At 41.7% G+C, this 23760-nt stretch overlaps 3 protein-coding genes across 6 annotated transcripts in view; all 3 read left to right on the top strand.

Moving 5' to 3' along the window:
• usp2a (ubiquitin specific peptidase 2a) overlaps positions 1-12458 on the top strand; it is a 43112-nt gene extending 30654 nt beyond the window's left edge. For 3 of the 4 annotated variants that reach the window (XM_084558617.1, XM_084558618.1, XM_084558619.1), the window contains 11 exons: positions 3803-3853; positions 5041-5164; positions 5508-5619; positions 5771-5881; positions 6714-6778; positions 6900-7003; positions 7361-7441; positions 8281-8359; positions 9609-9713; positions 9970-10090; positions 11131-12458. In XM_084558617.1, coding sequence (XP_084414743.1) covers positions 3803-3853; positions 5041-5164; positions 5508-5619; positions 5771-5881; positions 6714-6778; positions 6900-7003; positions 7361-7441; positions 8281-8359; positions 9609-9713; positions 9970-10090; positions 11131-11215 — 1038 coding nt within the window. In that variant the 3' untranslated portion in view covers positions 11216-12458. The remainder of the gene's footprint in view (positions 1-3802; positions 3854-5040; positions 5165-5507; positions 5620-5770; positions 5882-6713; positions 6779-6899; positions 7004-7360; positions 7442-8280; positions 8360-9608; positions 9714-9969; positions 10091-11130) is intronic. The other variant, XM_084558620.1, reaches the window with a different exon arrangement.
• Positions 12459-15488: 3030 nt separating this feature from the next.
• LOC311497796 (GTPase IMAP family member 8-like) lies at positions 15489-18405 on the top strand (the record flags this gene model as incomplete). The annotated part of the gene is made up of 5 exons (XM_084558162.1): positions 15489-15668; positions 15750-16010; positions 16247-16310; positions 17352-17675; positions 17758-18405. The coding sequence occupies 5 exons, from the start codon at positions 15489-15491 to the stop codon at positions 18339-18341; spliced, it is 1413 nt and encodes a 470-aa protein (XP_084414288.1). The 3' UTR covers positions 18342-18405.
• Positions 18406-20689: 2284 nt separating this feature from the next.
• LOC311498849 (TLC domain-containing protein 3A-like) lies at positions 20690-23506 on the top strand. Its single transcript, XM_084559614.1, has 5 exons — positions 20690-20995; positions 21474-21557; positions 21745-21964; positions 22066-22161; positions 22545-23506. Exons 1-5 carry the CDS (start codon positions 20874-20876, stop codon positions 22809-22811), a joined length of 789 nt encoding a protein of 262 aa, XP_084415740.1. The 5' UTR covers positions 20690-20873; the 3' UTR covers positions 22812-23506.
• Positions 23507-23760: the final 254 nt, after the last annotated feature.

The following is a 23760-nucleotide window of genomic DNA, read 5'->3' as shown; positions in this document are numbered from 1 at the left end:
TATAATATACAGATTAAATAAATAAAATGTCTTAATTTTATTTTATAATGTAATTTTTTTATTACATTATGTAACTTTGTGACAGCCTATCACATGTCCTCTGCTTATTCTTGACATAATCGTTTATTTCATTAATAACAAAAAATAGTTACCAAAAAAAACAGAATCAATCTCTTTTTTTTTTTCATTCTTAGTTAAAAATATTCACAGTGTGAAAGTCACATCTGCTCCGAGTCATTCGCTGCCGGTTTGTCACACTCTGAACTCTCACTGAGTCACACACACTCCCTCCGCGTTGAGCCCTATCACTGTGATGTCACAATGTCCTCTAGCTCTCCATCCCGCAAAAAAAGTAAGAATAGCGTTGCCACGGAGACAGAGCCGGGACGTTGTTTCATCGCGGTGACGTACGGCGGGCTGGCCAAGGGATCAGCCAATTGCGAGTGGACCAGCCGTTGTTATTAAATGCAAAGCTTCTATTTTTGGGGCTGGCCGTGGCATTACTCAGCAGAGAGCAGCAAAGTCAGACGTACACATTCCAGTGGTGCTGGTGGATAGGCTGGGTGTGTGTTCATGTATGTGTCTTACGAAATAAAATGTGAGACTTGAGAGGATTTGTTGCGCATTATGTTAAAGTGGATTCATCATTTAGCAGGTGATGGACACACAACAGGAAGCGTGTGTGTGTGTATGCTATATGACCGTGGTTAATAAAGTGCTCTATTCACTGCAGGGGAATTTACAGAAAGCAGGATTTAGATAAGCCATAGTTAATTAAACTGGAGATATTTCCCCTCCACATGCTGCACTGACTCCGTGTTACTGCTGAATAAAAGACAGATGGCGGAGGTTATTTATATAATAGTAAAAAGCTCTTCCTGTACCAGTACTCATAACGAGATAAGCTGCAGGCACGCGTTACTGATGAACACGCTTCCAGTCATGTGAACCTCCAGAATGCTCACATAGATTTGAGTTGTCACATTCAGCATCCTCTCTCTAAGTGTTCAATGCAAGTGATGCATTCATCAGGACGGTATTTTGATCATCAGTTACAGCTGCACTGCAAGGACGAATGCTTTTTATGACAGGTACATAAAAGGTGATCATTGTGCCACAAAGCTTTTAACATATTCCACTTGTTGCTTTGATTTCTGGCTTCAAATATGAGCACTGGTTTTGTCTCAGTGCTCTCATTAAGCATGTTTTCACAACATGTAGCTGTTGTAGTCAAAAAGTCCCGTTGAAGCCACTACAGGCATACGCTGTAGTTAGCTACTAGGGGACATTGAATAGTTACCAACCCAGGAGCTGGTGTTAAAAGCAGCAGCGAGTGAATACCGGACTTAATAATGTTGCTCTAATGTGTCTGCTGGATGTGTTAGCAGGCATCTGTAAGCTAACACAATTCACCAGTTAATGAGACACATTTTGTCACACTTGTTTACTGCTTGTTTTCTGCAGTAGTGGCCCAAAAAACGAATGCAGCTTTAAAAAGCCAATTACGAATGCATTAATGCAGACATAAAACACCTTCACAAAATTGTAAAAGCAGCTTTAAAATAACAACAAACAAATAAATGCAGATTTAACTGAAGTAAAAAAATGCTCTACATTTGCCTACTGTAGGTCTGGCAACTGTTCTATATTCCATACCACTGTAAATTGAACAGCTTTGGGTATTGGCCAGACAAGCAATTTGAAACCATCTGCTTTGGGAAACTGTAAAGACATTTTTGATTTCCATCTCACTCAAATTATTCAGACAATAGCCAACACATCAGTCCGTAATGAAACAATCATTATGGTAGGAGTGAGACTACTGCGGTTGTAGAGCACACGTTGTATCAGTGGTGAACTGTATTGGTCCCACTGTTAGAAAACATTCTGCTCTGGAAGAAATGATGAATGTGAATCTGTGAATGCTCGTCACCTGGAAAAAACCTTGGGTTAGCAACTTCATTACGTGTGTAAACTGTGGTCACTCATCAGTGCTTCATCTGTATGGCTTTTTGAACTGTGGTGGTTATTTCTCATCCAGGGTGTGGGGACTGCTGACCACATGACTCAGTAAGCACATATTGTAGATGATATTCACATCATCTTACGTCGTATTTGTATTGTATTCAGAACCACACAATAATAACTCAATTGTTCTGGTTGTGTCAGTAAGCAGATAAATGCTTTTTTGTGTGGCGTCACCTTGGCTTTGGCCCATTTTCACAGTGATCCTAATTCTTAGAGCTCTCGGTGAGTGTGCTCCGGCCTCTCCACAGGTTAGGGTAACAGGAAGCACGTGGGTGGGGTAGATTTCAGCTGCCACTGAGATCAGGTGACTGGTTTTAGGCTGCCGGCCGTGAAGAGCTGCCTGCTACCTAGAAAAGCCAAGTTAGTGTTTCTGATTGGTCACTAGTTGTATTTCACAAAACAGCTATTATGTTTTATGCTGAAAGGACTAGAAGAAGGCTCCATCTAATTTCAGAGGTGTAATAGCACATTGAATGGCTTATACATGGTCATGGTAAATGTGGTCAACATGGCATACTGGTGACACGATGCTGGCTGATGAAATGTTGTGCAAAATGAATTCAATCCGACACTTGTTTTCTAAAACATAACTGTCTGCTGCTTCTGCTTCTTGGTCAAGGGCACTAGTGCATTCCTTAGCCACCCCCGTGTTCTTTGTTAGTTCTTCCTCTAGCCACTCAATTATATAACCACTCAACTTATGTAATAAAATTCAGCCATTGCTGTGATGACATAAGTTCTCTACAGCATTTCATTTTAATATTTTGAAATCATAATTAGACAGTATGTTTTTGCCATCTGTTGTGATTCCCTGAGCCAAAACGTTTCTCGCTTTGAGAATTTGTAACACAAATGCGAGAGTGTAACTTGAAATCAGTAACTTACAGTGGTTCCGTGTTATCTGCTGTTGTTGATCGGGTCTCTGCCCTCTGGGAGCGATTACCAAGAGACAAAGTGACTGCGAGATTACAAAAACAAGTTCCTCTCTGAAGATAATGCTCACCAGGAAAAACCTCATTCCTCGAGGGAAACAATACACACATTCAGCTGCATTGTGTAGAGAGGTCACACTTTGTCACATGTCTGGGTTTTCCTGATTCTCTTGCTTCCTGAGGATATCATTAAAGTACAAAATCAGCCTGAAACAAATCAACACACACATTACAGTTCTGGGATATTTAGTGGAAAGCTCACTGATGAAAATGTATTCAGTCGTAAAACAATTTCCACCTCAGTGGCTTAAATGAAAAAGAGATTATTGTTTTTGTAGTTGGTTTCCTTTGTTTGTCCTATATGGTCATCGTAAATACAATAACTTATATGAAACGTTATTAAAGATGTGAATGCCCAGCATTAACTTTATACTTGTCAAATGTACTCTTCAGTGATAGCTGAACTAAACTATCTCGTACTGCTTCTCAGAAGTTTATCCATTGGGATTTTGGGAAATGTAGGAAATCAGTAACTTGAGTAGAAGTGAAGTAAATTAACTAAACAAGGCTTATTTTGTCAATCAGTGGCTGAGCATTTTAACTGATAAACTCAAACACAGGGACAAGATAAACAGATGAAACCAAACACGTAGAGTCACCAAGTTCACAGGTTCTGGATACTCTAAGCCTGTTCACTATTAGAGATGGTTTGCAAAGTGTGTAATGGCAAGATGATCACTTCTTTATTCATGTATGGGTTTAAATATTCAAACCATCCACCATCAGCCTGCTAAGAGGACTGTAAGATCTCTCATCTAAATGTTGTGTCATTTGTCTTTCAGAATTCAAAGAGTGCCCAGGGCCTGGTGGGACTGAAGAACTTAGGAAACACTGTAAGTGCAGCAGCCATGTGTTTCTTTACATCTGTCTGGAGCCAAACGTCCTGCAATAGTCTCAAGTGACTTTCTCAAAGTCCAGTTAATGATACACTGAGGGCAGTTTGTTGGTATCTGACCATACAAGAGTGGTGGTCCAGTCCAGTATCTGCCAAGCAACAGGCAGAGCATGGCTCCCGAAATAAACAACAAGTGTGGTGTGTGTGTGTGTGTGTGTGTGTGTACAGTAACCTAATCACAGAGCCCTGAACTGTGGACCGTGGAAGACTGGCTCTCTCCCTCTCCGACTGGTTTGTGCTTACCAAACTGCACGTGTCTCATGTGGACATGTGATGTGAGCAGTTTATACACAGACAGTTCTGTCATGCTCACATGTGTGCAGTACTCCTCCACTGACGGTCATATTGTCTGTTACTCTGTTACACTGCTTCCTCATTGAGAGCTGGATGCATCTATAGCACGCTCACATCTGTTCACTAAATATGAAATTGCTGGTTAGCTTAGCTTAGCTTAGCATACAGAATAGAAATGACACATATGTGCAAGACTGCTTCTTGCAGTCATTTCTTGGAGTCTTGTCCTCACTGTGAGGTTGCCAGGCAACCAGCAGAAATTTCAGAAAGTTACTGTGCTCAGCCAAGAAATAATCATGAACATAACCTCCTGTAAAACCACAACCTGTTATTCCTACACTTCCATTTATGTATGAGTTAAACAAACAAGATACAGCATGTCAATCAGGGAGCTTTAGAGGGTAGCTAGTGGTGGATGAATTTTGCCACGCTTGAGCAGGCCTGCTGTTTCCCCCCTGTCTTATCTTTAAATACTGAGTTAAGCCAACTGGTTCCTGGCTGTAGGTTTACATTTAGCATACAGATGTGATAGTGGGATTAATTGTATCATCCTCAAGTCTTGGCAAGTCAGATAATAAGTCAAATAGTTTTGTAACCCAAGATGCTGAATTATTTCTTAGTAATGTTATTGTCTAAACTGGATGGTATGCGCACCAGTGGATTTTGTAAATGGAGCCTTTCTTAATTAGTTAATGAAGAAGAATTATAGCTGGCCCCCCCGCGACCCTTCACGGGACAAGCGAACACAGAGGATGAATGAATGAATGAATGAATGAAGAATTATTTAATCTGTAAGGGAATCAAGCAGTTTTGTGTTGTTTCTCCTTGCAGTGTTTCATGAACAGTATCCTGCAGTGTCTCAGCAACACACACAGCCTGCGAGACTACTGCTTGCACAACTCGCACCGCAGAGACCTTAACAACAACAGCCGCACCAACACAGCCCTCATGGAAGGTGAGGAACGTGCCACACAGGCCCCCTAGAGTCCAAAACAGACACTCCTCATCCAGCTGTCCATAAGTAATGCCCTCATTCCCTCTTTACCTCTGAATTAAATTTGCATCTCCTTGAACATGTGTTAAGAGGTAAACTTCTCATGAATGTCTGGAGAGGCCCTCAGGATGCAGAGTGTTCTTAAATGTGTTTGAGTTTGCATGAAACTTTACATAATTTGACTCAAGATAGGAAAATTAGTTTTACCTTTATTTCACCATCAACCTGCAGGTGTTGTTACCTTTGTGACACGTGCACTCTATGCACCAACATGTGAGTGACTTGAGTGTTTGTTTGTTGTTAGAATTTGCCAAGCTGATACAGACCATGTGGACATCGTCCAGCAGCGAGGCGGTCAGTCCTTCCGAGTTCAAAACTCAGATCCAGAGATATGCTCCCAGATTTGTGGGGTACAAGTAAGTATTGTTATACTATTTTGTTATTTTGAATTACATTTTTTGGAGGTCTCACCTTTGTTTTTATCTGCAAGGACCAAGAACACAAGCCTCGAGATCACAATTTAGTCAGATTAGTGCTTGTAGTTCTGACTGTTTTTGTGTCTTGCAGCCAACAGGATGCTCAGGAGTTCTTGCGTTTCCTCTTGGACGGCCTCCACAATGAGGTCAACAGGGTCACTGTCAGGCCGAGAGGCACTGTAGAAGACTACGACCACCTCCCGTGAGTAATTAGACAGATATACCGTGTGTGTGTGTGTACTTCCTTCCTGAACAAGGCAAGTCAAAGGATGTTGGAGAATTTTACTAACGAAATATGCAAGGATGTGTTGTATTTCATTTGGCTTTTTACTGATTTATAACCAATCTGAGCACAATTAGACACACAGTAATCTAATACTGAAGATGACTGGGCTCATTGTCGAATCTTTGTAAAGATAATGTACTTTATGTAGTATATAAACAAGAACCAGAAGAAGACAACATAAATCTTTAAGGCTTCATCTTTAATCTTTAATTTAAGGATGCGTGCAACAGTTTCATTTCCCATGTTGAGTTGTTGCCCCTCTGGGGCCCAGATGAGCTTAATGCTCCAATTCTTCTTGGATATAATTATCAGTTATCTAACCATGGCGTGTTTAAGGGGTCACAGTTAATCTCTGCACCTTTTAGTGTCACCCTCATAACAGGTCCATCTTGCCTAAATACTAAAAAATAGAGCAAAAAATATCTGCTCCCAGCTTTAAAAGGTATTTCAGCGTAGAACGTGTTTTTGAAGTCTCATTTTAATCCCCTGGTACCATATTATGCCACCTAGATGTTTAGAATAAAGTAGGTCAGGTCCATTATCCCTTACATTAGCAACCCTTTTACTGTACCAGAACTGAGTGTTATTATGAACCTCCTTTCCTTCATCAAAGCTATCTACAGCATAACTACCTCATAACAAGAGGCAACGCAGGCATTTCAAATGTATGCTGCTTTTTAATGATTTTATGATTAAAGGGTTAATAAAGCCTCAGCGTTCTAACTTCTGACCTGTACTCCATGTTTAGAGACGAGGAGAAAGGGAAGAAGATGTGGAGTAAATACCTGGAGAGAGAAGACAGTAAGATAGTAGGTGAGTAGAAGATACCAGAATCTGCTCTTATTTGTGGAAAAGCTTTTAAATAGAACAAACATAGATTCCTTTTCTTAATATTTTTCACTTTTGTTTGATTTAATCGCTGCTGCTCTTAAAGACCTGTTTGTGGGACAGCTGAAGAGCTCGCTGACCTGCAGCCACTGTGGTTTCTGCTCCACTGTCTTCGACCCCTTCTGGGATCTCTCCCTACCTATCGCCAAGGTTAGAGAACACACACGCACACACACACACACACACACACACACATATTCAGATGTAGCAGAGACAGTTAAATGTTGCTCATCCTTATCAAACATGTCCCAGAAGGTCAGCTCACACAAAAGTTAAGTACAATAGGCAGTGCAGAGGTGACTTTGTTTATGTGGGTTCTTTACAGTCTCTTCATGAGTGGGGTTGGAGTTGGAGTCTCTGCTAGTACCTTCCTCTGTCTGCAGCTCCTAACATGAGCTCTTTGTTTTCTTTCCTGTCCCTATTTGTGCTTTGCTATTTGTGTATGTGTGTGTTGTGCGGTTGTTTGGGTGTGCGTGCTAATGTGAATGCATCTATGTTTGTGCTCAGAAGGGCTATGGTGAGGTGAGTCTGATGGACTGCATGCGGCTCTTCACCAAAGAAGACGTACTTGACGGGGATGAGAAGCCGGTAGGTGTCTACTGCAAGATCTGACTGTAGGGTAGAAAAGTCACAAAGTCAGTTACTCTCCTGTTGTTTTGTAAAAAAAAATAAAAAAATAAAAGCTGTACAATAATCACCGTAGCCACAATACAAACATAATTAGTACATACAGTATTTTATATATATATATATATTATTCAGCAGTTTTCTGATATTTTATTTTTCATCTTGATATGCACTAGCTTGTGTGTTTTAAAAGGTGCGTGTGAGAATAGTAGAACTAGTTAAATTATGGAGGAGCTAGCTGCCCTACTTAAAAACAGTGAAGCAAATTGTAACAGAAAGGTTGTAATGCTATCATTATCATTATCTAAAGTGCAGATTCCGCTCTCGGTCTCTGCAGTGTGTACCGACAACACTTCTGTCTGCTGTCTGATCCATTTCAACTAGTTTGTTATAGAAAATCAGCTCTTGTTTAGTCGTATTTACAAGTCCACATGCATAGAATCAAGTGTTTCTGTGTTTCACCATGTATCTGTACATATTTACAGTATCCTGAACTCATCAACATACTGCAGTAATTTACAGCTGAATAGTATGTAGTGGTAGCTTGTGTATATATATCGTATAGACATCTGACACAATACAGGCACACATTTTAAAAGACACTAAATTTCCTTGGGATAAATAAAATATCTATCTATCTGTCTATCTATCCATCTATCTATCTATCTATCTATCTATCTATCTATCTATCTATCTATCTATTATATGCAATCGTGTCAGTAGATGTATGTGACCTTGCTGCAGTTAAAGAAGCTAGTTGTAAACAGTCAGTGAGCTAACTCCGTATTTCTTCCCCACAGACGTGCTACAGGTGTAAAGCCAGGAGGAGATGCACCAAGAAGTTCACAATACAGAAGTTCCCCAAGATCTTAGTGCTGCGTATCCTTTCCTCAGGACACCAGACTGTGTTACTGATGTACTGTATTAGACATGTGCAGTGATGGAGTAGTTGAATTGCAGCGGGATAAGACAGATTACCAGTTTGCATTATGTTATACTGTACTGTAAAAAACATTTCTATTTTATTCAGGCCCCTAGCAATTTGTTGAAATGCGCTGACATACCTTCAGGAGCCTGTCATGTATTAGAAACTAGAGTATAATCAGCTATAATGAGCACTGCCAAATACAAATGTTCAGACGTTTGTCAGAACTGGCAATCATCTGTAATTATTTGCCAAATCAGTGAGGTGTTTCAAGTCCTCAGTGGTATGAGACTATGAGTGAAGACATTTTGAGAAATAATTGGGCACAGCTGTCTTATATAGAGTGATGCTTTAACGTGTTTGCACCCCTCAGAAATTTCTACATTTTATGCTTAAAAATGACTCAAAACGTCAGCGGATGTTCACACAAGTCCTGAGAGCAGACTAAGAGAACCCAACAGAGATGACGCCAAAAGAAAGACTCATAATAGTCTGAGAGTTGTCTCTCTCTCACACTGGCTAATGCGACAAAGCCACTGCTCTTCAAAAAGAAAATGTATGTCTTTCTGCAGTTAAACTATCAGCGGACAAGCCAGAAGACTTTTAGGAAAATGTTTTGTGAACAGATGGGACCAAAGTAGGATTATTTGGTTTAAATGAGAGCCGTCGTGTGTGGAGACTAAACAACACTGCATTCCAGCATCAGAACCTCATCTCATCCATAAATCATGGAGGTGCTAATGTCCTTGTTTGGGCTTGTTTTGCTGCATCTGGGCCAGGTTGGCTCGCCATCACTGATGGACCAATGAAGTCTGAATTATACCAGAGAACGTTAAAAGAAAATGTTAGGGTCATGGCCAAGTCAAAGTTTTGACCTTCATCCATTAGAAATGTTTTGGAAGGACCTTATGCAAGCAGTACTGGAGTGGTTCTGTACTGCAGACGACTGATTAGAAGTTATCAGGCGTTTAGTTGCTGGTATTGCTGCACAAGGTGGTCACAGCACAGATAAATAATTTATTTTCTTGTATAAAAAAATACTAAGCATAATATTTCTCTTTCATTTGTTTGATTTGACGATGTAATTTTTATGCATAAATGTCAAAGATTCCGAGGATTGCAAATGCTTTTAAGCGGCGCTGTATGTTGTAAGATATAAACTGTGTAAAGAGCACTTGTTCCTTGACTCTTGTCCCTCTCCAGACCTAAAGCGCTTCTCTGAGGCACGAAGAACCAGCAAACTGTCCACCTTTGTTAACTTCCCCATGAAGGATCTTGACCTGCGGGAGTTTGCCTCTGAACACAGCAGTAAGAACTGATCCTAAGATACAAGCCAATGCTTTGTAATGAAGGAGAATCTGATATGTTCCACGAGCTGGGAGCTGTCAAATAGTTTGGATACTGAAAATATTTTTGTTTTGCTCAGTTCAAATTCTTGACCAGTGATTTAGTTTTTATTAAATTCCATTAAAGTTTTTATCGAATCCACGTACAAAAATGTTGGCCAGTGTTTCAACCGCTAACTGTAGCGTGACCTTTTTGTTTTGTCTCTGTCCCGTCGCAGTAAATGCAGTGTACAACCTGTATGCAGTGTCCAACCACTCAGGCACCACCATGGGTGGTCACTACACAGCCTACTGTCGCAATCCCAACTCGGGAGAATGGTACACGTTTAATGACTCCAGGTAGGTTTAAACAAATCAGTCAGAATTTATTTATGTAGTGAACATCATAATGAAACTTGGAGCACATACAGTATATGTACGTATTTACAGTAAGGCCATAGGTAACTATAAACTCCTGCAGTTCAGTACGATAATCAAACAATATCTCATAGACCTTTTCATTTAAATTGGCTTCAGCAAACACACACTATAGTGTCACTACACTCACCCACTTACTACACCCATTTATGGAGAAGATTACAATGAAATGTTTATCACCAAGCTTACATAATCATAACTTTTATTGTCCTTTATTACGTTCATATTAGTCACATACAGGAGATAAACATTTTACAATGAATCCTTAACCCTATAATATTACAGTCCTGTCATCAGTCACCTGTCCACTTCACTAGTTTCAGCTCTTTCCACTCTCAAAGATAAGAAAAAAAGAACAGTGTGTGAGTATCTCCAGGATGAATAATAAATAGAAGAAGGCGCACATAATCTTCTCCTCTTCTCTTTATCTCCTCCACTGCCTCGTGAGCATCCAGTCACTCGCCCTGGGCTTTTACTTGCTAGCGCTCCAGTCATTCATAACACACCACTCTGCCTCTAGCTCTCACACTGAGCGTCACCGGCCTCATGCTTTTCCTCAATCACTCTCTATTGTTGTATGCCGCTGCAGCAGGAGTACAGGACATTACCATACAGAGCGTGGCTTCTTCCACATGACTGCACACATGTCACGTGCTGTTCTGTGTCTGTGGATTCACTGAAGAGATTCAGTGAGTTATAATGATAGTAATAAGTCAGTGCGGATGTGCCTCTCAGTGTGCCTCACATAAAACATACTGTATGTGCCGTATTTGTACAAATAGGTGTAAATGTAAATAGAAAATCTGAAGTTGTTATGAAGTACAGCTGATGACAATAAGACCATACCAGCTTGTCTGCAGCTCAAAAGCTTAGACATCCAGAAAGTTAAAGGAACACTGGATGACATGACACGTTGTACAGGAGGGTTAAAGTTTAACTCGCCCCTCTTGCTTTCTTTTCAGAGTAACGCCAATGTCCTCCAGCCAAGTGCGCAGCAGTGACGCCTACGTCTTGTTCTACGAGCTGGCTTCCTCCTCACGGATGTGAAGCTTCCTGGAGGACAGCCGGCCGCAGCACCACTCTGACTGACGGACAGACAGGACGGATGGATGGAAAACGAGGCTGCTGTTGGCCTATTTTGGACTTCTGTTTGGACATTATCACACCGAAAACACACACACATGTGAAGACACACACACACCCCACCAGCTGAGAGGCTGCAAAGAGAGCTGAAGAAGAGGAACACTCTGGAAACCATGGGAACCTGATCAACCAGCCCTGTTTTCTCTCTCTATCTGTACTCCTGTGTCTTTCTCGTTCTGGGTGGTGGTGTGTGTTCAGCGTGTTTGTGTGCTTGTGTGTGCGTGTGTGTGTGTGTGTGTGTGCGCGTGAGGCTGACACAGGGCAATAATCCGATCTGACCGACCAACCAGGTGAATCCGTCTCCATCTCAGAAGTCCCTCTCTATGCACTGCAAACCGAACTCTCACCCTGACTGCGCCTTCGCTTTTTCTCATTTGCCTCAAACCATTAAAACGGACTTGTTGCAAAACTATTTTTTTCTGCTTTGAAGTCATGTTGGGTTTTCTTTTTGTTTTTGTTTTTTTTCGGGACAGGAGGTTATTAGCGAAGCACCATGAGCATTGTCACCACTTCGGACTGTGGACAAACTGTGCTTAGAGTGTGACTGTAACAGGACTGGTCACGGTTATGAGGAGCTTACAGCCCACCGGCCTGCTTGGTTTCCAAGGCTTTCCCTTCCACTGCACTACACACTCCTACGTCTCTGCTAGCATCCTCTCTCTTTCTCTAAAAGTGGTTGGGAGGGCCGGTGGCACTGTGAGCGTTACATGTTTCAGAGGACACCCCTCTAACTTGTGTTTTATTTAATTTGTTTCTCCCACGTGTGGCTGCTACTGATGTTTTAAAAGTGCTGTGAATGGATGAATGGACAGTCCAGTACGGATCTGCTAAGGATTAATAATATAGACGATAATAACGGTAACAATCCTCATCGTCCGGATGGGGCCTTTTCTTCCTCTCTTGTTTCATGCCATTGAACAACACAGAAAGAATGTTTTAAAGAAGAAAATAAGAAACATTATATCTGTCTATTTTTATATCCCGATGCAATATAGAGAATGTACTATTCAATGGTGCTGAAAATGACCCATAACTGTTTTCAGTTGGTTTATTTACCAGGTTTCAAGAGAGAAAAAAAAGTTATTATTTATGCTTACAGGAGTCACACTTTTTAACAGTGGCAGTCAAACACATGAGTATATAAATATATATATATATAAATATATATATATGAATAAAAGTCAACAAACAATGGTTTTACTTTGCGTCTTTGGCTTTTTTTTGTTTTGTTTTAGTGTTTATGAAGGAGAGTCTGCACTGTCCTGTAGGATCCTCTGACTGTAACAGGTGTAGAGTAACTGCAGTGCTGACTAGTGGACAGGTAGGGAATAGCAGAACCCTTATTTAACATTTGACGTTGAGTTTGTGGGTCGTAATAGTCGGCAGTCACCTATATGATGTCTTATGTGACTTTAAAAAGTAAATCTGCTACCACAGTTTTGTTCGTCCTTCACAAATCTCCAAACTTTCTGTTTTTGGATTTATGCTTTATCTTCAATTCACTCTGTTAAACCTCATCAGCTACATTTTACCCAGTGTCCAGCTGCCTCTCTGTGAATTTCCCAGCTATAAATTTAATAACACATTTGCCTCATAACAATCTGTATGTTCGGAGGGAGCCTGTCAGTTATTTCAAGATTTTACTTTTTCAGATGCAGCAATTCAATAGCCTTGTCTAATTAGAGTTACAGAGATTTATAAATACCTCAGAAATATTCCATATTCCGTTGTAAACTTATTATTGTAGTTGTATCAGTAGTATCTGAATGCTGTAACTGATCATATTCATATACTATTGAGTAGTTCTGCCGTTCCCCAATTCCACAAAGATGTTCTTAAGTACATAGCTTTTTAAAATATGTTTGCATCTTAAAACAAGAACAAGTAATATCCCATGTTCAGATGTTTTTATGTATAGATAAAAAAACATGACTTCAAAAAATCAAGTAAAATAACGCAATGACCGTTTTATAAATTACAAAGGATATAATTTCAGACTTAGATGATAATTATAAGATGTTTTCACTGCTTTTGAAAGCCAGCGACTGCAGCAGCTTGATTAAAAGTAAAATTGCTTAAATATACATGGTAACTACTAGTAGGTAGTCCAGCTTATCTGTGAGTACCATCTACCTGCCAAGAGTTTTATTATGAAGCTCTTGGTAAAGTCATACTTTAGTTATAATTCCTCTCAGCCAGCTCTGTCACCAGATTAACACTGCAGACACAAACACAGAGTTATAAAGTGTGGTCTCATGGCCTACTTCCTGCTGCTCCATTATCCGTGCCTGGCCTATTTCTCTGGTCCGAGCATTACGGCCTCATAGTGCGATCTTATGCCATCAAAAGGGCCATAAATAGCTCTACGGGCTGACAAGAAGGGGGAGTCCCGCATTTTGTTGCTTGCCCGAATTCATTTCGCATGCTTGCCCGAGGACTTATCCGGTCTGACACCTAAAATTAAAATATTACATGTGGGACCCGGATCAATCATCCATGCAGTGAAACGTGAACTCAACATGAAGTGGAACGATGTTCAGGGACGACCGTCTATCCTGATATATGGGTGGCACTCTATACGGTAGCATGTGACCTGTAACCTGCAAACTTGAAGACTATGAACTTTAGCTCAGCAGTGACGAGCTGCGGTTAAGATAAAGGGAAATGCTGAGACGTAGTGTGAATGCAAGACGTCAGGAAACAGGAAACACACTCGGAAATGTCAGTTACACAGCAGCATCAGTAATTCTTCTGTAGGAATAAACTACAAATATGGGAGCTAGTTCTAGAGAAAATATAAATAAATAAATAATGAATGTAAAGGACGTCGATTTACTGTATTTAGGTGTCAGTGGGTGTCTTCAAAGGAAAAACGGACAATTGGATTTGAGCAACTTTAAACAAGAGCCAAAGTTTGATGGCTAGATGACTGTGTCCAAAACTGCAGCGCTTGTGGGGTGTTCCCGGTCTGCAGCGGTCAGTATCTATCAAAACTGGTCAAAGGAAGGACCAGTGGTGGACCAGAGACATGGACACAGAGGACTCAGTGATGGAAGTGGGGGTCAACGGCTGGCCTGTGTGTTCTGATCTAACAGACGAGCTACTGTAATGGAAATTGCTGAAAAAGTGAATGTTAGTTCTGATAGAAAGGTGTCAGAACACTCAGAGTTTGTTTTGTATGGGGTTGTACAGCTGAAGATTAGTCATGTTGACCCCTGTCCACCTTCATTGGACACATGGGCATGACAACTGGACAACGGAGCAATGGAAAAAGGCGCCCTGGTCTGAGGAAGCTTTTAAATCGCACGGACGGTGGTGGAGAGGCAGTGTGATGCGTTGGGCAACGTTCTGCTTGGACCTTGGGTCCTTCTGTTCTCATGGATGTTACTTTGATCCGTACCGACCCACCTGAGCATTGTTGCAGACCACGCACCTGCCGCCGAGCAAAAATGGCTCAAAAATGGTTAGAGGAACTTAATAACCAGTTCAAGGTGCTGATTTTGCCTCCAAATTCCTCAGGTCTTAATCCAATTGGATCACGTTCCAACCTCCCAACTTGCAGGACTCAAAGGATCTGCTGCTAACGTCTTGTTACCAGATACCACAGCACACCCTCAGAGGTCTAATGGGGTCCATGCTTCAGCGGGTCAGGCCTGTCTGGGCGACAAAAGTGGGACCTACAGAGTATATAGGCAGGTGGTTATAATGTTATGGCTGATCAGTGTAAGCTAACTAGTAAGTCTCACTTGTAAAAAACAAAAACAAATGAAATGTAAAATGTGTTCTGTCAAACACGATCAGCAAACCACATGGAGCTAAAGATAACTCATGTTTTCATCATTTAACTTTTGATAGGAGTGACTTTATTGACTCTAACCACTTCTCTGGAACTTCTCTGCTTGTGACCTTTGGATCTGATATTGCTGGCTGGCCCGGCCCCTGCACATTTGCATCAGAACAACACTGGCAGCAGAAGGAAGTAAATGCAGACAAAGCAAAGCAGAGAAGAAGCTTGCTGAGAGATTAAAGCCAGAGGATTTAATCTACATACCAGCTGTGGATTTATTTCAAAGAATAATCTCTATAATTAAAGACTCCTTCACATGGCCACTTTATATGGTGAGTTATTTGAAACAAATAACAAATACTGTGGACAGTTGTGTTTGACTGTGAATTAATGGCAGATAATGAATTATTATCAGGTCCAGAGCTGAGCCTGTCTGAAGTGGTTGTGCTGTTACTTGGTGAGAAACAAAGCGGGAAGAGCTCAGCGGGTAACATCATCCTCGGCAGACAAGCCTTTGACAAAAAAACATCTCGAAGCAGCAAGAAGAGCGGCACCAACCTGGGAATACAGGCAAATATTTAAAAGATTACAGCTTCATTCACTTGAACTGAAGCTAGTCTTTACTCACTGTGGCTGGATTTGATCAAACAGGTGACCGTGGTGGACACACCGGGGTGGTCGTCCAACTCCACCACACCAGACCGAGTGTCCCAGGAGCTCCGCAGAGGGCTGACTCTCTGCCACTCAGAGCCTCATGTCATCCTGCTGGTGCTGCCCATCTCCACCACCTTCGGAGCGGAGGAGTGGAGGGCCATGGAGGCCCAGCTAACGCTGCTTCAAACCAGCATCTTTCAGCGAGCCATGGTCCTGTTCACCCACGGAGAACTCTTAGGTAAGATACATAAGATACAAGTACAAATGTCCTGTTAGATCTAAATATACGCTGATCATCCGTAACATTATGACCACTGACAGGTGACTTAAATAACATTGACCATCTTGTGACAATTCAGTTTTCTGCTGGGAAACTTTTGGACCTGTCCATGTCCACACACAACATAGCTATTTATACACAAATAGTTAAGTGAAATCATCAGTGTTGGTTTCTGCACTGTTTTTTTTTTTTTGTTGTTTTTTGTTTTTTTTAGCAAAAATCCATTGATAAACCCAAAGTAAATCACCCATCCTGCCTCAAACCACCAGACAGACTCAGTTAATAACTGATCAGCTGATAACTGTGGTGGAGCATTGAGCAACTGAAGGGTTTTTGTTAGGGGTGTCTGGAGAAGCTAAAATAAGAATGAATGTCGTTAAACACAAAAAAAGGCAACTGTTCACTGACACATTCAGCACATCAACTTAGGAAGATTATACCGAGTCAGTAAATGAGACCTAGTTGTCCTGCCTGTACTTTGGAGAATCTCAACTTTTTCTTGAACGACATGACAGAATGAACTGCACCATCACAACAGATCAAAAACGTATTTTAATTGGTCCAACGCTGCAAAACAAGCCAAATTCCCTTCAGGCTCAGCTGTAATTTATGTTAAGTGCCTGTGAAGGTTCTCAGTCATTAAGGTCGTGGTATATCCAAGAGCAATCGAAGTCGTTTCATTGAAGTAGCTTCTTCAGTTCTAAGGGGCTTTTGGGGAGATGGGGTCTGTGGGTGTTGATCTTCAGAATGACCAGATACTTACCTGCATTTGTAGGAAACTGTCTTCTTTCTCCAGTGAGTGGTGCTTTAACAACACATTAACGTTCAGAGGGTCCAGTCTCAATGTGTGAACAGAGGCAAAACTCCAAAGACTCTATTGTAAATTGTCTCCTCCTTCCTTGTTCAGAGAAGGATTTTCCAATTTGGCATAGATGGCTTCCTTTACTCCTCTTTCAAACCGTCTGTCTTCTCTGTCTAAAATGCGTTCCACTTACACCTTGTCCATCAGGTGTAAGAGGACCGCTGAATCGTTTCCTGGAGAGCTGACTCTCCTGTGTTGAGCCTGGCGTTTGTGAAGGTGTTGTTCTGTTTCTCCAACATACAAGCCTATACATCCCTAACTACACTGAACAGCACATTGCTCTGTTTTTGTCTGGGTGTTTTGTCTTTTGGGGTTGGACAAGTTTGAAGGTTCAATGTTTTATTGGGTCAGACGTATACGAGAGTGCAGTGTTTCTCTGATAGTCCTGCCACATAGGGGACAACAGCTCTCTTCCTCTCTGTATGTTCTGAGATCATCTAAGTTGTTTGTGCTGCAGGACACCTGCGCATCCAGGACCATATAAGGCGACAGGGTCAGACTCTTCAATGGCTGCTGGAGCGATGCGGGAACAGGCACCTGGTCTTCACCAACCAGTCCGGTGCCTCAGGGGCTCAGGTAATAGAGCTCTTTAAGAAGATCCAGATGATGACTGAGGCTCAGAAGTATCTCAGGGAACTCCAGTACAGTTTGAACACCCAGCTGAGACGAGATGTGGCCATGAGAGAGGACAGGAGGCGGCCGATACGGCGAGAGGAGATACAAATGACAGTGATGCATAATGTGCATGATGGGAGCTCAGGACTTCAATACACGTCCAGAGGTAGGCCCTGATTTTGCTTGTGCTAACATTCAGCTAACCAACAACAAAGATAAAATATGTATAGGCTGTGTAAAATGTTAAAAAATATGTGTAACGGCAGGTTTCCCAGCGAGCTCAGCTGGTTTGAGGCCTGCTCTCAGCCTCGTCCTGCTGGGAAGGAGAAAGTCAGGGAAGAGCGCAGCAGGCAACATGATCCTGGATAGAGAAGAGTTTCAGACTGACACAAAGACCACCAAGAGCTCTGCAGGACACGGGAAGGTATCACAGTGGCCTGTGACGGTGGTGGACACCCCCGGGTGGAGCATGTACGGTCTGGCCAACCCCGAGCAGGTCAAGAGGGAGATCGGTCTGAGCCCCTCTCTCTGCCCCGTGAGAAGCAAAGTGACATTCCTGCTGGCTCTACCCGTGGACTCATTCGGAGAGAGGGACAGAAAAGCTGTGGAGAAGTACCTCAGCGTTTTGGGGAGTGAGGTCTGGAGGCGCACCGTGGTGCTGTTCACCTATGGAGAGGAGCTGAGAAGGACAGTTGAGAAGCACATCGAGGAAAAGGGAAAGCCTCTGCAGCAGGTGCTCGACTGGTGCAACCACCGATATCATGTGATTGATACAAATACAGGAGACGAGACGCAAGTGAAGAAGCTGCTGGAGTTGGTGGAGAAACTGTAGAAATGACACGAATGTGACAAAAAAGCTTCTGTAACCATATTTATATTTCAGTCCTGAATTGTGCCACTAGAGGGCAGTAAAAACATATGACAACATATAAAAACACGATGATCCTTTGTTATTGTTATAAAATCTGTACATTGAAGACTATTCAGGCTCTTATTTTCTATTTATATTGCTAACTTATTCCTAAATTCTCTCATATGGCGGTCCATATTTTCAACAAATGATCTGACATAATGGAGTTATTTTTCTATGATGCAGTGGTTGATTTTTGTCTTCCACTGATCTGATCTATCCTTACATCTCTGCGGGTTTAAATCGGGACCATTCCTTTCTTTAATAAATATTTTGGTTTGTGGATACCATTTTCCAACCACTGTCATTATTCCATATTCAAACACAAAATACAATTTCAACAGCAGGCTGTATTTCAACGTAAAAAGTATTACAAATGAATGGAAGGCATTAAAAAAATAGCTGCCGTGGTCAGGTTATGGCAGGACTGCGACAGCATAGTCATTTATATCCAACAAAGGTTCAAAAAAGGCAACTGGACTTGTAGAGTTTTTTGAGAAGACGTTTCACCACTCATCCGAGTAGCTTCTTCAGTTCTAGGGGACTGGTGGGAAGTCTGAGGTTTCAATAGGAACTCCTCCTGGAAAAACTTGTTTGTTATGCTAATAACCAGAAACTGGTGCAGCTAAATTTCCATTAATGACTGGCTACTTACCTGTTGTTGAGGGGGGACTGTTTTGTCCCCCTCCTCTTCCCTATGAATGTAACACCCAGGCAAAAACAGAGTAATGTGGTGTACGCTGTCCAGTGCAGTGAGGGGTGTACAGATTTATACATTGGGGAAACCAAACAACCCATCCATAAACGCATGTACCAGCACAGGAGAGCCAGCTCATCAGGAAACGATTCAGAGGTCCACCTACACCTGAAGGACAAAGGACACTCCTTTGAAGATAACAAGATCCAAATCTTAGCCAGAGAAGACCGATGGTTTGAAAGAGGAGTAAAGGAAGCCATCTACGTCAGACTGGAAAAACCTTCACTAAACAGAGGAGGTGGACTGAGATTTAATCTGCCATCTATTTACAATACATTTTTAACTTCTGTCCCCAAGAAGTTTCAATCTCATTCACACCTTGACACTGGAGCCTCTGACGGACAAGAGTCGTTAGAGAACCATTCATAGGGAAGAGGAGGGGGACAAAACAGGTAAGTACCCAGTCGTTAATGGAATTTAGCTGAACCAGTTTCTGGTTATTAGCATAACAAGCAAGTTTTTCCGGGAGGAGTTCCTATTGAAACCTCAGACTTCCCACCAGTCCCCTAGAACTGAAGAAGCTACTCGGATGAGTGGTGAAACGTCTTATCAAAAAAACTCTACAAGTCCAGTTGCCTTTTATTGAACCTTTGTTGGATATACCATGACCTGGATGACTGAGAACCTTCACAGACATAGTCATTTATGTGAAACTAGATATACAATAAAAACTTAACCTAAAGCGTTTATAGAACATACAGTATAGTTGTATATATTATTATTATTTTATATAATAATAATAATTATTATTATGATGGTGATGGTATGGTGGTAACAATATAGTAATATATGATATAATAGGAAAGTGGTCATTCATTCATTCATTCAATCATTTTTCTTCTGTAACCACTCGTCCCGTGGAGGGTTGTGGGGGGGCTGGAGTCTATCCCAGCTGTCACTGGGCGAGAGGCAGGGTACACCCTGGACAGGTCACCAGTCTATCACAGGGCTAACACAGAGAGACAGACAACCATGCACAAATACGGCCACCAATTATTTTAGAATCACCAATGAACCTAAGGAGCATGTCTTTGGAGAGAACCCACGCAGACACATGGAGAACATGCTAACTCCACACAGAAAGGCCCCAGTCGGCCCATGGAGTTGAACCCGGAACCTTCTTGCTGTGAGGCGTCAGTGCTTATTCTGAACGATGATTTTATTATATGAATACAGCTAGGCAATGGATAACTTGTGTGGTATGCACAAATAGGGAGTAAGGACCCAGAGTGGTGCAACAAACAGGGTTAGGTGAGGAAGGCAGCGTTTTGTATATCTTCTTCTTCTTCTTATTATTATTATTATTATTATTATTATTATTATTATTATTATTATTTAAAGATGTGAGTATACTTATACTGTTAATTAATGCCACACGTGATCATAAATGCATTCAAGCCCTATGTGGATTTTATTTTGAAAGGGCTCCATTGACTGCTTACATAAAATAATGAAAGGTCCTTTGAGGTCAAGGATTTCTATTGGTTTACGGGGCGTCTCTTAGAGCCAATAACAACCCTCTAAACAGAACTTAACAGGGAAGTTCAACATGTCCGAGTGCAGGTCAAGCTGACGAGTTAGCTCATAGACACAGTTTCGTTATTCTTTGTCACAGCGTCTGTTTTTAATGCGGTATTGATTTTTATTCGGGTTTCACTCGGTGTCTGGGGCGTTGTTTCTGCAACTACGCTGACACAATGCTCACTGGCTTGGTTTGCGGAGCCGTGGTGTTTCCAGGGCTTTTCTGCAGCTTCAGGAAAATACTGAGACTGGTGTTCAAGCAGTGGACCGAGGCCGACGTGGTTTTTGTCAGCGAGAGGTCAGCGACTCCCTCACGATGGCGAGCACCGAGCTCCGTTAACACGCGAGACAGTTTAACGCTTTCTTGTTTGTCTACCTGTTTACACGCGCTCTCGAGACTTACTTATGACGTTATTTTAATATAAGGAACTATCTGGAAAATTCGGCACACATGTAATGCGGTAATACTTCGTTTAAAGTATTGTTTAAGTCAAAGTATGGGCGAACACTTTATCCGTACATTTATTTCTGTTGTTTGTTTTACTAAATCATTTCCTCATGTGTGTATACTATGTGGGCCGAAAACACCAAATTACTCTAAGTAGAGGGTTAAAACCTTAAAATAGTATATCCGATGTATGAATTGTCTCGAAAAGCAGACGCCAGATAAATGATCTTGTATTTCAATGGAGTTTGGTGTAATTAACCTTAAACGATGAGCAGCCTCCAGTATCGGTGATACTTAATTGGTCACTTTCCTGACTTTGTTTCTTCAGGCTCGTCTCCAGCATCCATGCATCTTTAGCTACTGCAGCCGGGGTCACAGTGGTGACATCCTGCAAGGATGTCATGACAGACAGGTGGGAGACATTTTTTTTATTCTTATTCTTATTATAGTGTTTGCAGTGAATTAACATTAGTACCGTTAAGATAAGTGAACGACTTAACACAGCACGCTCCTGGAGCTTCTGTGGCACAGCCAGAGATAATATGGGTCAGTGTGTCAGCTTGTTAATCAGTGATAATGCCTCCTGTCTCCGTACACAGTCACTGGCTGGCCAACGAGTTCGTTTGCTTTGGAGCACCCTATATGGCCTACGACATCTTTGCCATGTACCTGAGCCACTACCACGCTCAGAGGGTCAGAGGTTGTTCCGCGGCCCTCGCCGGCCACTCTCTTCACACAATGAGGGCCTACCTCCTCAAGGACTGGCTGCTGGTGCTCCATCACGCGGCCCTGCTTTTCGTTTTCATGCCCGTCATTCTGGTGAGACCAGGGAGGAGTCGCTGCCACAATCGCAGTGTGTTGACATGGGTGTTGAAACCAGAGCGCTATTAATCAGCTGACTGATTTGCCTGATTTTCCAGTTTCTCAGAAGGGGACTGGGGGATTTCTTCGTTGGGTGCATGTTCAACACAGAGTTCAGCACTCCTTTTGTATCCATTGGAAAGATTCTCATCCAGGTAAACTACTGCACTGTGCTATCAGGTCCGTCCGGTTTAAACCTGAATAAGCGACATAAAGTGATATAATTAAAAAGCTGAGGCTTCACGTAGAGTGTGATCTAATCTGTCATCAGAGGAAGTTGCACTGAAGTTTGCACTGTTTCAAGGTCAGAAGAAATAATACAGAGATTAGTCCAGCCTTGTGTGGCTTTGTGTCTGGGACAGTATTTCACACACATTTTTTAATCGCTGACCTAAATATAGTTTCATTTGGTAAACACAGCAAGACAAAGAGATTCTGTTGAACAATTGTGTTTTTACACAAACACACATTTAGCCAGATTATCCCACTTCTGTCTTGTTTACATTCTGTCTCCTGTGTTTCGTCCCCAAATATCCAGCTGGGTCTTGCTAATTCCAGGCTGCACAGGATCAACGGCATAATCGTGCTCCTGAGCTTCTTCGTGTGCCGGATCCTGGTCTTCCCCTACATGTACTGGAAGTACGGCGAGCAGTTCGGGATTCCTCTGCACAAAGTGCCCTTTCATCTGCCGCTGCACTGCAATGTGGGTAACTTGGCCATCATGGCCCCACAGATATACTGGTTCATGCTGCTGCTGAGGAAAGCTGTCCGACTCTACATGAGACAGAAGACAAAGAAGGCATAACTCTGAGAGCCAGTGTTTGGGGGGGGAATGATTTTGAGAACACAGCTTTAATATTTTAACTACAAAGACAAAGGTCTTTGAGGAGAAAGTGGTCATAATTTAAAAAAAATCTTTTAATATATTTGGTATTTTTTATTGAAGAAGATTTGCAGTCTTTCCAACTTTTCCCAAATATCAGTTATTCTTTAATAACTGTGATTTTTAAACACTATTGCTTTTCCTGAAATAGACTCAAAAGTCACAAATGAACATTTTTATTATGTTTTATTTTCTTCAGACCATTTTTTTCTCAAAATACCTTCAACACTGTCACCGAACAGTCCCTCGTTTTATTCTCAGAGTCTAATTTCTTCCTCTAATCGTGCCTTGTTGAACAGCAGTTCATTGTTTGTTGTGCATTATATCACGGTCTTGGTTTTGGCCAACGGACGAGCCAATGAATTAGGAAATGACCGTTTGAGTTGCAGTGTGGATATTTTCAAGTGTTCAGTTTTAACTATGGAATGATTTGCTGTGAATATTTCTGTTGTTACACTTTGTATAATTAATAAAATTTCTAAATTATGTATAAGTGATTCCTAATGTTCAGTCCTGCTTCTAATAGGCGGTTCAGACACCTCCCCAGAAATGTAACAACACGTTGCAGCAACGCCGAGCGCAAGAGCTGTGATTGGTCCGCTTGGTTGTTGGGTGTTTCCGCTTTAGTATTTCCCTCAGCTTCTCCATCGCCGCAATTTTTGAATTGATTGTTTTGGATCAGTACAGATTGAACACTTCGAGGAAAGGTTAACTGAGGAGGTTTGAAGATAAAAGCATTTGTATAACTCGACTTCTGTGAAATTACAACAAAAGTGTCATTCGCCCGTGTTGAAAATGAAGCAGGAAGTAGAAAAAAAATTAACCCGACTGGCAAAAAAGACACAGCGCTGACTAGCTTTTGGGTGGCGTT

This window comes from Chelon labrosus (assembly GCF_963514085.1).
Source record: "Chelon labrosus genome assembly, chromosome: 13".
In the NCBI taxonomy this organism is placed as follows: Eukaryota; Metazoa; Chordata; class Actinopteri; order Mugiliformes; family Mugilidae; genus Chelon; species Chelon labrosus.
Note: the sequence above shows the minus strand (reverse complement) of the source record. Positions and strands in the feature narration are given on the sequence as shown.